We start from the raw sequence: 12,564 nt of genomic DNA, 5'->3' as shown, positions 1-12,564 counted from the left end.
TACCATGCTTTATGTTTACTGAGCCTCTTAAATTATTATTTAGTATAAAACTTGAAATTTTAAGAGAAAGAAAATCAAAATAACTTTTCAATTCAGCAAAATAATTTTTAAAAAACCATCACAAAGAAGAAAAAGTGTGTTGGTAAGCTTCACAGTAAACAAAACACTAGCTTTGTCAAGTAGACTTTTTATGACTTTAAAATTATGCACTATATACATGCTCAATTTATATTTTGCATATTTTTATGGCAAAATATGTCCACGGTGTGTATAATGCCAACCTTTTAAAAAATATTTTATTGAAGTATAGTTGATTTACAATGTTATGTTAATTTCTGCTGTACAGCAAAGTGATTCCCTTATACATATATATATTCTTTTTCATATTCTTTTCCATTATGGTTTATCACAGGATATGGAATATAATTCCCTGTGCTATACAGTAGGACTTCGTTGTTTATCCATCCTATACATACTAGTTTGCATCTGCTAATCCCAAACTCCCAATCCTCCCCTCCCCCATAATGCCAATCTTACTTACAAAATGTAAGTGTAATCTTTGCTTGTACTTCTTCCCCCACAGGAAGTTACTCCCTGTCTGTCAGAGATTATGACCCTGTGCATGGTGACGTTATTAAGCACTACAAAATCAGAAGTCTGGACAATGGGGGTTATTACATCTCCCCACGAATCACTTTTCCTTGTATCAGTGACATGATTAAGCATTACCAAAGTAAGTGAAAATGCAAGGTCAGACAAGAAAAGATACATCTATTATGATAAATATATGGTGTCAAACATTTATATTAAATTTTTTTGTATTCTGAAACTTTATTGAATTCATTGATGAACTCTAGTAGTTTTCTAGTCGCATCTTTAGGATTTTCTATGTATACTATCATGTCATCTGCAAACAGTGACAGTTTTATTTCTTCCTTTTCAATTTGGATTCATTTTATTTCTTTTTCTTGTCTGATTGCTGTAGCTAGGACTTCCAATACTATGTTGAATAAAATGTTTTATGTATCATATTTCTTTTGGATAAAGTTGGAGGATGATATTCTATAGTTGGTTCTAAATTAATCTATAAGTATACATTCAAAGTCAGATTTGATCTTTGTGAATAATTATCCTAGTCCTTCCCACCTAGTTTGTGCTGTTTAAGAGTTAATGTTCCAGAATTGCAAAGAGAAAAATGGATACTGTTTTCGCATAGTACGTATTTTTACAACGCATCTTTAAATATCTGGAATAAGAATGCAAATTTGTAGAACTGTCTCCTAGTGTATACATGTCTATGTGTGTGTAAAGTACATACCACGAGTACGTATTACTCTTGGTAAAAGAAAACAGAAATAACAACAACACCAAAATATTTAGAAGTGGCCTGTCAGTGGTCCTCTGTCACCAATCTGCTCTATGGCCTGGCTAAGCTGAACCCATGACTGTGTGTTTGAGGCCAGTTGTAGTGGGCAACTCTTGTTACTGCTTATCTCTTCAACCTGCTCCAAGGGATTACACATAAAATTTGCTTAGGTCCCAAAATATGGAGAGAGCAAGTACCCCAGATTTTGTGGAGCCCTCCTTCCCTCTCTGTTACCCCCATCCATTTATCCATCTGGCACGTGTGTTGAGGGCTTGTGGAGCCCTGGCCCTGTTCTGGCACTGGGGCCCCTTGGTGACGTGACCAAGTTCCCGCCAATGTGCCCTGGAGAGCTTACATGGGCTCTGTAATTAAAATTATATTCTATTAAGTGTGACAACGTGTCAGCCTTTGTTTATCTGTTCATTTTGTTGTTTTTATATTTATAGGTTAGCATTACTAATGAATAAAATCAAGTCTGTCTTAAATTGTCTTTCATTTAAGAATTTCAAAAGTCATGATTACGCAGAAGATAACCCTATAAGCATCTTAGGTTCGTAGACCTTGGCAAGTTGAAAATGATAAGACTCATAGTCCGGACTTCCCTATAGATACTGGTAAAATACAAGGGACGACTTTTTCCACGTTTATTTTCTCTTTCAAATTAGAGCAGTCAGATGGCTTGTGCAGAAGATTGGAGAAGGCATGCATTAGTCCCAAACCACAGAAGCCGTGGGACAAAGATGCCTGGGAGATCCCCCGGGAATCCATTAAGCTGGTGAAGAAGCTCGGCGCCGGGCAGTTCGGGGAAGTCTGGATGGGTGAGTGTGTGGCTCTGGAGCCAGAGTCCCTCCTGGGGGCGACGGCAGGAGAAATAAGGGCTCCGGCCGATTTCTATCAGTTTTCTCAGAAGTATCACTGCTTTTGTTTTCCTCTGTCCACCTGTGCCAAGAACCAGGCTACACAACCTACATGATTAGACTCTTCCTCTTCCTCGTGACTTAGTAGTTCTCTTTCAGGATGAATTTTTTTTTCATAAATTTATCTATTTATCTATTTTTGGCTGCGTTGGGTCTTCGTTGCTGGACGCATGGGCTTTCTCTAGTTGTGGTGAGCGGGTCTCCTCTTCGTTGCAGTGCAGGGGCTTCTCATTGTGATGGCTTCTCTTGTTGTGGAACACGGGCTTTAGGCACGCAGGCTTCAGTAGTTGTGGTGCACGGACTCAGTAGTTGTGGCGCACGGGCTTAGTTGCATGTGGGATCTTCCCGGACCAGGGCTCGAACCCGTGTCCCCTGCATTGGCAGGCGGATTCTTAACCACTGCACCACCAGGGAAGTCCCAAGGATGAATGTTTACAAGGAAGGGGGCAGTGGGCATTTATCCTGGTGGTTCTGTCTACTCTTCCGTGATTCTCTCATCACCAGATTCTCTGGACACACATATTAAGTGCAGGAATGTGCTTGCATCTCAGGGAAGGGTACAGTTGGGTTAGGACCAACCTTACTAGTGGGCTTAATAGGAAGCCTCACAGGTATTGCAGTTTCTCACCAAGAAACTTTGTAAAGATACTCAAAATTCCACCATCAGAGAATCGTTCCTTACTGTTAAGTACTGCCTTCTCAGGCTGGCAAGAAAAGCACCAAAATGATAACAGTGGCTTTCTCCAGCAGGTACTTTTTGCCCACCTGTCTTTTCTAAAGCTTTTATAATGACTGTGAATTCCTTTTTCTTTTGTAAAAAGAATTTTTTAAAACTATTTTTTACTGGATCATGGTTTCCACGCCAGCTTTGTGTGAGTGAGAGCCAACATGATTTCTAAAGCGAAGGGGCAGACAGCTTTTAAAACCCATCCAGCCCCAGCCCAGCCAGTCTGCAAGGGAGAGGTTTCCCTCTAAAATCTCGGCCCCTGGGATCACAGCTTTGCCCATTTTCTCCTGTTGTCACTGCTTTAGCCAAGGTATCGTTTAAATATGCCTCTGCATATAATTAATTCTTACTGCGCTGTAAGTCTGTGGGAACATGATAACGGAATTCAGGTAAATCACGATTACACAACCTCACCTTGCTCATTGGGGTCTGCGTGCGTACCTGGCACTCTGTTTCCGGTTGGGCCCGCAGATCTGGGGGTGTGATCTTGCTCTAGGTGTGTCTTTGCCACCACTCTGCGGCCCAGATCATCACCTCCTCCCCCTCTTTGCTCTATCCACCTTTTTTTTTAATTGAAGTAAAATTCATGTAACGTAAGATCAGTCATCTTCAAGTGGACAATTCAGTGACGTTTACTACATTCATCGTCACCATCGATGAATGAGGGAGGGCCCTGAGAAGCAAGGAAGCAACTCACCCAGAGTCACTCAAGGTGGGGAAGAAGCCAGCTGCCCCGGCCTCCCAGAGACTCAGACTCGCTCTCTTGCTAAGCTACCTACAAGTTAGTTGGACCTCCCTGGCCTCAGTTTCCTCATCAGGAAAATGAGCAAACAACTATCTCATCAGTTGCTGCAAGGAAGAATGAGATTATGTACCTGAAGTGTTTCCTGTAGAGTCTGGCTCTGTGTGTGCTCTATTTTTATTATTATTTTCATCTTACTACGTTTGACTGTAGTCACTAGAAGCTATATTTCAGTGGATTTTCCCCCAATTTTAATTATGAGTTCAAACTATAAATAATCCAGTTAGACCTTCCTATGGATATTTGGTGACGAAGGAATTGCATATCTGTCTTGAGGATAAAAAAGTAGAGGGTGCTTGCTGGGGTGTCCTCGTCTGCTCTGAAACAGTAACCCTGCATACGGAGTGGTCGTGTGGAGGTCTGTTCCACCCTCCTTGCGTTCAGCTGTGAAGTGGGATAAAGGCATTGAACTGCATGCTGTTTGCACCCAAGAGATCAGATCGGCTGGTCTGAGAAGTTACCAGTTTTCAGGAGGAAGAGATTGTGATAGCCCTCTTGTGTCTTCTTAAAATTTTCCCAAGGGCTACTAGCAAGTGGAATGGTAAGCCCTTTACCAGCTTCACCATGGGGGTGCCCACCGGTGCCATCTGCCAGCCCAGCTCATACAGGCCAAAGACGCTGAGGGTGTGAGCTCACAGGCCCTCAGAGCAAGGCAGCAGGGGAGGGCCCACGCCTGAGAAGACCTGCTCTCAGCCCGGTTCTGAGCCTCTGAGCCAATTTCTGTTCAGCGGCTCGAGGCTGTGCTGAAATTGTCACCTGGAGCTCAAGCCACTGGGCCTTTCTGGGATGGAGAAAACCTCTTTGCTTCCAATTCCAGATGTGCTAAATCCCCCCGCCCCTCCACCCTCTCCCATTCATGGGCTTCCACGTGCTCAATGTCGATGCTGATTTTAGAGGAGTTTTATTTAACGTGTACCCAGGTGGTGCCTGGGAGAAACTGAGGTGTAGAGGAGAGGAGAATGGGACCATGGAAAAGATGGAATTGGTCTCTCCAGAGTGCTACTTTTTATTTAGACTGTTTGAAAGAGGCTAAAAATCTTGGGAAAATTCAGCATTTGGATAGGTTTGTTGATCATGTTTGTGTGTGTTTGTGTTAAAATTTACCACCGAAGCCATTTTTAAGTGTATAGTTCAGGACTGGTATGGACATTCACACTGTAAAACCAATTTTCAGAACTTTCATCTTGCAGAACTGGGGCTCTAACCTCGTTAAACACAACTCTCCTTGCCCCCTCCGCCCAGCCCCAGTTAACCACCGCTCTACTTTCTAACAGTGTGACTGCTCTAGGGACCCCGAGTAAGTGAAATCATGCAGTTATTTGTCTGTGTGTGTGTGTGTGTGTGTGTGTGTGTGTGTGACCAGCTTATTTCATTCAGCATAATGTCCTCCTGGTTCATCCATACTGTAGGTGTATGTAAGAATTTCCTTCCATTTTTAAGGCCAAACAATATTCCATTGAATATTAATTATACAGTAATATAGATTACCATATAGTAATCCATAAACAATGGATTTCGGTTATCCGTTCATCCACTGATGGACACTGCTTCCACCTTTTGGCTGTTGTGAATAATGCCTCTGTGAACATGAGTGCAAAAATATCTCTTTAAGACCTTGCTGCCATTTTTGGCGGGGTACACACCCAGGAGTGGAATTGCCGCATAACATGGTAGTTCTATGTTTATTTTTTGAGGAACCTCCATACTGTTTTCCATGGTGACTGCATCAATTTACACTCCCACCAACGTTCCTCCACATCTTCCCCAGAACTTCTCATTTTCTGGTGGAGTTTTTGTTTGTTTGTTCGTTTGTTAGTAGCCATCCTAGTGGATGTGAGGTGGTGTCTCATTGTGGTTTTGATTTGCATTTCCCTAATGATTGGTAATGTTGAATATCTTTTCATGTGTTTATTGGTGATGTGTATATATATCTTCTTTGGAAAAATGTCTGTTCAAGTTCTTTGCCCATTTTTAAAATTAGGTTGTTTGTTTGATTTGCTAATAATGTTTGAAAAGGGAGACATAGCAGAGGCTTACTTGAAATGGGGGTTATAATAGAACCTAGCCTGTAGGGATGGTGTAAAAATTGAATGAGATGATGCAGGTAAGCATTTAATACAGTTGACAGCATTTAAGAACTGTTGTTATTATTAAATACTTAATTTTATTACGAAGATAGTATGATAAATTAGAGCAAAGGCTATGAAATAGAGACGAGAAATTACCCAGGATTCCCCCCTCAACACAAGCTGTTTCTTGCTGTTTTTTTTTTAATTAAACTTTTTATTTTGAGATAACTATAGAGTCACATTCAGGTGTCAGAAATAATACAGAAATGAAAACATCTGTTCACACAAACACTTTTACACAGATGTTCATAAATAAGAGCATTATTCATAATAGCCAAAGAGTGTAAACAACCCAAATGTCCGTCAGCTGATGAATGGATAAACAAAATGTGGTGTATCCATGCAATGGAATATTATTTAGCAATAAAAAGAAATAAAGTCCTGATACATGTTACAACATGGACGACCCTTGAAAACATGATGATAAAGGAAAGAAACCAGATACAAAGGACCATGTATCATGTGATTCTATTTCTGTGACATATCTGGAATAGGCAGATCTGTAGAGACAAAGTAGATGAGTGGTTGCCTCAGGCGGGGGGACGGGAGGATGGAGACGTGATTGTTAATGGGTACGGGGTTTCCTTTGGGGCCAGGAAAATGTCCTAATAATTGATTGTGGTGATGATACCACAAATCTGAATATACAAAAGCCAGTGAGTTGTATATTTTATTTTTAAGTCATTATTTAAATTTATTTAAATTTTATTTATTTAAAATAAATTATTTAAATTATTTAAATTTATTTTATTATTATTAATATTATTTTTGGCCATGCCATGAGGTTTGTGGGATTCTAATTCCCCAACCAGAGATTGAACCCATGCCCCCTGCAGTGGAAGTGCAGAGTCTTAACCACTGGGCCACCAGGGAAGTGCTGAATTGTATATTTTAAATTTATTTATTTATTTATTTTTGACTGCGTTGGGTCTTTGTTGCTGCATAAGGGCTTTCTCTAGTTGTGGTGAGCGGGGGCTACTCTTTGTTGCAGTGTGCGGGCTTCTCATTGCGGTAGCTTCTCTTGTTGTGGAGCACGGGCTCTAGGTTCACGGGCTTCAGTAGTTGTGGCACGTGGGCTCAGTAGTTGTGGCTCACAGGCTCTAGAGCACAGGTTCCATAGTTGTGGTGCATGGGCTTAGTTGCTCCGTGGCCTGTGGGATCTTCCCGGACCAGGGCTCGAACCCGTGTCCCCTGCATTGGCAGGCAGATTCTGAAACACTGTGCCACCAGGGAAACCCCGAATTGTATATTTTAAATGGGAAAATGATATGGTATATGAACTATATTTCAGTAAAGCTATCGTATATATAAAAGAAATAATACAGAGAGGTCTCATGTAGCCTTTACTCAGTTTCCACCAATAGTAACATCTTGCAAAACTATGGCATAATATCACTGCCAGGATATTGCTATCGAAAGTTGTTTGTTTTTTAATTGTACCTTTCTCCTTCTAGTTTTGTATTAAAGAAAGAAAAGAAGAAAGGGAGGGAAGGAAGGAAAAGAAAGAAGAGAAAGGGAAAACAATAGAAAATTTTGATCTGGGATCTCGTGCAAGCATGGTTCTGTGATTCTGGCTGCCAGCCAGGGAGCTCTTCCTTAGCCACTGAAATTACGTCAATTTGTTGAATGCATTTAGCAGAGGAATGCTGGGGAATAAGACCAAAAGAATATTGGTGGGTGCTGTGCTGAGAATCAGGTCACAGGATGCCTCTCTCCCGTGTGTGTCTGCACGTCTCATTCTGACCGAGGGACCCATTAAGAGCAAGGTCTGTGCAATTTAGAGCTGCCAGAATTTAGATTTTACTTCTCAAGGAATAAGCTGGCTAGCTTTGCTCATTGATATAAAAAGAACAACAAATTAAAAATTGTAACCCTGTTAACTAAGTAAGTGAATATTTTCGTCAAGCGTGAGAAATGGCTCATAGACTCCCAGGCACGCTTTATTGTCTGGGTTTTTTGGTCTGAAGCACCGTAGACAAATACGAGGATGTGGTCTGTTCTGGGGAGTGGGGGGAGCAAGGGGTGGGGAATAAAAGAAAGGAGTTTCTCCCTCAAGCTGTTTCCTCTTGTCCCGGTAATCCTCTGACATCTGGCTTGGAGACACGTTTTCCTCAGTGGGCTGTTGGATTCCCAGGGAACTGACCCATCAGTGACACGAAGGGTGATGTTTCCTGTTGCCACTCGGTCTCTGAAGAGACTTTGGGAAAGAAAGGAAGCTGATTTTGCGTTGAATTTTGCTGGATCAGTTTTCATAGGAGCCACAGCTGCATTGACATGAATCACCAGCCGCCTTCTAAAATCAACTACATGCATCTTTTGTAAAACCACCCTCCATTATGTGGTAGTCAGCCTCTTTTTGGCAAGTTAGTCACACCTGGAGTTGGAGCTTTCTCGGCTTTCTTTACCTGTGGCAAAGAACAGCACCCACACGAAATTATTTACTACCTTCAAAAGATTTTTTAAAATCGCTTTGCAACTCCCTTTTTATTTATTTATTTAAAAATTTATTTATTTTTTTATTGAAGTATAGTTGATTTACAATGTTGTGTTACTTTCAGGTATACAGCAAAGTGACTCAGTTACATATAAGAATCTTTTTCAGATTCCTTTCTCTTCTAGGTTATTACAAACTATTGAGCAGAGTTCCGTGTGCTATACAGTAGGTCCTTGTTGTCTATCTATTTTATACATAGTGGTGTGTATGTTTCCATCTGTAATGACAATCCAAATCTCTGTGACTGGTGTGAACCTGCCACTACCAGGGGATATCTTGGTACAGTACAATTTGATCCTTAGCGCTGAATAAAAATCATGCCTTTAGTGCAAGTGGAAACCTGCCCTATCGCGCAAATGTCACAGCCCTAAGAGGCCACCGGGCGGAGGCTGTGGCCATCCTGGAGCTGTGTTTGACACAGCTGTTTTATTCACTGTTCGTCTCAAACTCTTTATCAGCATTTTTAATATCTTTAGCAGCTGCAGTATTTCCTGCTAACTTTTCCCCCTACGCTTGGAAAGCGTTTTTCTCTTCATCCTTTACCCATAATTTTATTTTATGTGGAAGTCTGAATGAGTCCCATGGCTTTTATGACGACAAAGCGAGAGTAGTTCTGCTCTTTTCTCTTTGGTTGCTACGTGATGTAACAAGCAGACAGAAAAGTGCATAGCACACAAATGCTGGATTTCGTAGCTAATGACAACATGAAAACCTGCGTGGTGACCACTGAGGTCGCAGCCCGAAGCGCCCACTCACCCCCTGCCGGTCACAACCCCGCCTGTCCCCCGAAGGCAGCTGCTGTTCTGACTTTGCCATAATTTCCTGACTTTTCTTTGTAGTTCTGCTATTTTTGAATATGGAGGTGTGTGTGCACACTATAGTTTAGTTTTGCCGGGTTTTGAACTTTATGTAAAGGAATCCTACCTATTTCTCACTATTTATTGATGGCATTGGAGTCGCTCCCACGTTTTGGCCACTGTGAACAAGGCTACTGGGAACATCTTTGTGCTGGTTGGTGCGAGGGTACATGAGTTTCTCTAGATGACCAGGAGTGGATTTGCTGGATCTTCAACCGTGAAGATCTTCAACTCCACGAAATGCTGCCGACTTAACTTCCAAAGCTCTCGTCCGGGTTAGACTCTCACCAGCAACATACAAGGGTCGGCAGTGTTCCATTTCCTGACAGCACAGTGGTACTGGGTAGATGTGGGCCCCAGGTCGGCACAGCCCGGGTGGGTGGTCCCTCAACACAACTGCACTAGAAAGGAGTCTGCTGTGTCTACATCCTTCGAGGGACCTTGAGGGTATTGTTGGAGACAGAAGCTTTACGACTGAATTTCAGTGATGCTCAGAAAAGAGCCCAGGAAAGGACCTGCAGGAACTGCGCCAGCTCCCCTGCCAAGGGGCCGGCACTTACCAGCACTCAAGATTGTCAGACTTTGTCATTTTTGTCTTGCTGGGTGGTTGTTTCTCCCTGTGGCTTTATTTGCATTTCGCTGATTACTGATTAGATTGAGTTTCTTTCACAAGTTTGTTAGTCATTAGAATTTCTTCTTTTTAAAATGCCCACCCAAGCTTTTGCCTATTTTTCTATTTTTCTTATTGATTTATAGGAATTGTTTATATATTCTGGACACTAGTCCTTTGTCAGTTTTATATATCAAAGAGGGTATCCTTTCTTGTTACGCCTTGCTGTACTTTGCCACGGATATATCGATGTAAATGAAGACCTATTTATGAACTCTTAAACAAATTATAATGGAACCTTTTTGATGCAAATGTAATATTAAAAGGACTTTCGTTGGTGGGATTTACTTTCAATTTACTCTTTACAGCCATGAAAGGTTGTACTGTTTGTAATTATGCATGGAGATGGAAATCAATTTAATATATTCATAATTCCATTATTTTGTGTAGGTTGTGGCTTTTGATAATGACCTAGGACAATATTTTGTCAGCTTTATATTACTGTCTTATCCATGTGTTCCCACGCTTACTTTATTTTATATACTGCATTCTTCATTTTTCTGTAAGGCATGGAAAGCTACTACTAAGTACAAATCAAAGGAGAATATAAAAGGAAAAGTTTTAGCAGAAAAAGCAGTATTAATGATAAGAAGAAAAATCACTAACTAGAGTTGACTGTTAGCTGTAAACTAATACTTTTTTTTTACCCATTGGAAGGTGTGGAAGTAGAAACATACTTCCTTTACTTTTTAAAAATAATTCCTTTGGCAAAAAAAAAAAAAAAGATATATACACATTCACAAATTTAATCAAAATAAAAAAGAACAAAAGAAAGTCAAAGCTGCCCCAAATTCTGCCACCCAAAGACCAACCACCATTGTTGATTTTCACTGAGCATAAGCTGTGTATATGCTAATAATTGTGTGACCTGAAAAGGGACTGGACATTTTCACATCACCGTTCCTTAGACTTGTGTCTTTCTTGGGGCAGGTGCTATCAGGCTGTAACCCACCAAGTAGAGGTGACCTGCAGGATGACTCGTGGTGGTGACCAGCTGCCACTCCCTCCCTCCTCACCCTTTTTTTACTTCTTTTTTTTTTTTTTAACATCTTTATTGGAGTATAATTGCTTTACAATGGTGTGTTAGTTTCTGCTTTATAACAAAGTGAATCAGTTATACATATACATATGTTCCCATATCTCTTCCCTCTTGCATCTCCCTCCCTCCTGCCCTCCCTATCCCACCCCTCTAGGTGGTCACAAAGCACAGAGCTGATCTCCCTGTGCTATGCGGTTGCTTCCCACTAGCTAGCTATTTTACATTTGGTAGTGTATCTATGTCCATGCCACTCTCTCACTTTGTCACATCTTACCCTTTGAGAACTATGGAAACAGAAAGGAAAGGAAAGGGGCATGTGATTATCTCTACTTCTGCTTTACAAACTGAGAAAAAGCCTTCCCAGGAGAAAAATCAAGCTTGAAAGTAAGCACATCATTGAGGCAGGTCCCAGAAAAGCGGTGCCCTGGGGGAACTAGATTAAGTAGGCAGTATTTCCCAAAGTACGTTCTGTGGGGTGTGAAAAGGTACATGAAGAAGTGTTCCGGGGTCAAGCAAGTGTGGGAAATGCTGCAGTTAATCGACTCGGACAGGCATCTTCCCTGATGGACTGTCCGCACTCCCGCTGCATCTCCTGGCACAGCGGGTGGGGCGGGCCATGGTCCCCGGACAGTTCAGCCCAGAGCCCTTCGTTCACGCAGAATCGAGTTCTCTTTGAAAACTTCGGGAAATGTTTATTTGACTCTAGTGTATTGTTTGTACTTTAAAGTTAGTAAATTTTTTTCAAGTGCAAAGCTTTTTCTTTTCTGATTATAAAAATAATACATATTCATTGCAGTAAATTTGGTAAAGAGTTAAAGGTATGGGTGAACAAAATTTAAATCACCCATAATTAAGCCTGTCCTCAGTGTATTTTGGTGTATTTTCTTCCAGACCATTGCCAGGGTTTGTGTGTACGCAGGAGTATATAGAGCTTTGGTGTGTGTGGTTTTTTGGTCTTAGATAAAGAACATTTTATTAATTAGAGAAAATGGTGCAGTGCATATATGGAGCTTTATTTTATCATTGTTTTATTAAAAAAACCTGTTGATTTCAGAATAATTCTAGGGGTTTTTTGGTAAAGATAGTACAGAGAATTCCCATTTACCCTTTACTCAGCTGCCCCTAATGTTACATATACAGGTTTTAGATAATGTTAACACTGTAGAGTTCATAGAAGTTTTTTCTGTCTATAACTAAATATTCTTCTAAGTCTGCATGAAGTTTTTGATAAATCACGGCCTCCCTTCTTTTCTCTCCCTAGGTTACTATAACAACAGTACCAAAGTGGCTGTAAAAACCCTGAAGCCGGGCACAATGTCTGTGCAAGCCTTCCTGGAAGAGGCCAACCTCATGAAGACCCTGCAGCATGACAAGCTGGTGCGGCTGTACGCCGTGGTCACCAAGGAGGAGCCCATCTACATCATCACCGAGTACATGGCCAAGGGTGAGCGCCACCCACCGGCACCCGTGCTTGCGGGGGCCGGACCCTCAAAAAGGAAAACACCTAAGCGTTCCGAGAAGATGCAGATACTTCAAATTGTAAAACAGCAAGCTCCCTACCAA

The 12,564-nt window shown here is 41.4% G+C and overlaps 1 protein-coding gene across 4 annotated transcripts in view; it reads left to right on the top strand.

Annotated features, from left to right (window-relative positions):
* LYN (LYN proto-oncogene, Src family tyrosine kinase) overlaps nt 1–12,564 on the top strand; it is a 109,178-nt gene that overhangs the window by 61,967 nt on the left and 34,647 nt on the right. For all 4 annotated transcript variants that reach the window (XM_059901977.1, XM_059901974.1, XM_059901975.1 and 1 more), the window contains exons 7-9: nt 584–733; nt 2,032–2,184; nt 12,263–12,445. In XM_059901977.1, the coding sequence (XP_059757960.1) occupies nt 584–733; nt 2,032–2,184; nt 12,263–12,445 (486 nt within the window). The remainder of the gene's footprint in view (nt 1–583; nt 734–2,031; nt 2,185–12,262; nt 12,446–12,564) is intronic.

This window comes from Balaenoptera ricei, chromosome 17 (assembly GCF_028023285.1).
Source record: "Balaenoptera ricei isolate mBalRic1 chromosome 17, mBalRic1.hap2, whole genome shotgun sequence".
NCBI lineage: Eukaryota > Metazoa > Chordata > Mammalia > Artiodactyla > Balaenopteridae > Balaenoptera > Balaenoptera ricei.
This window is presented reverse-complemented; position numbering and strand designations above follow the sequence as displayed.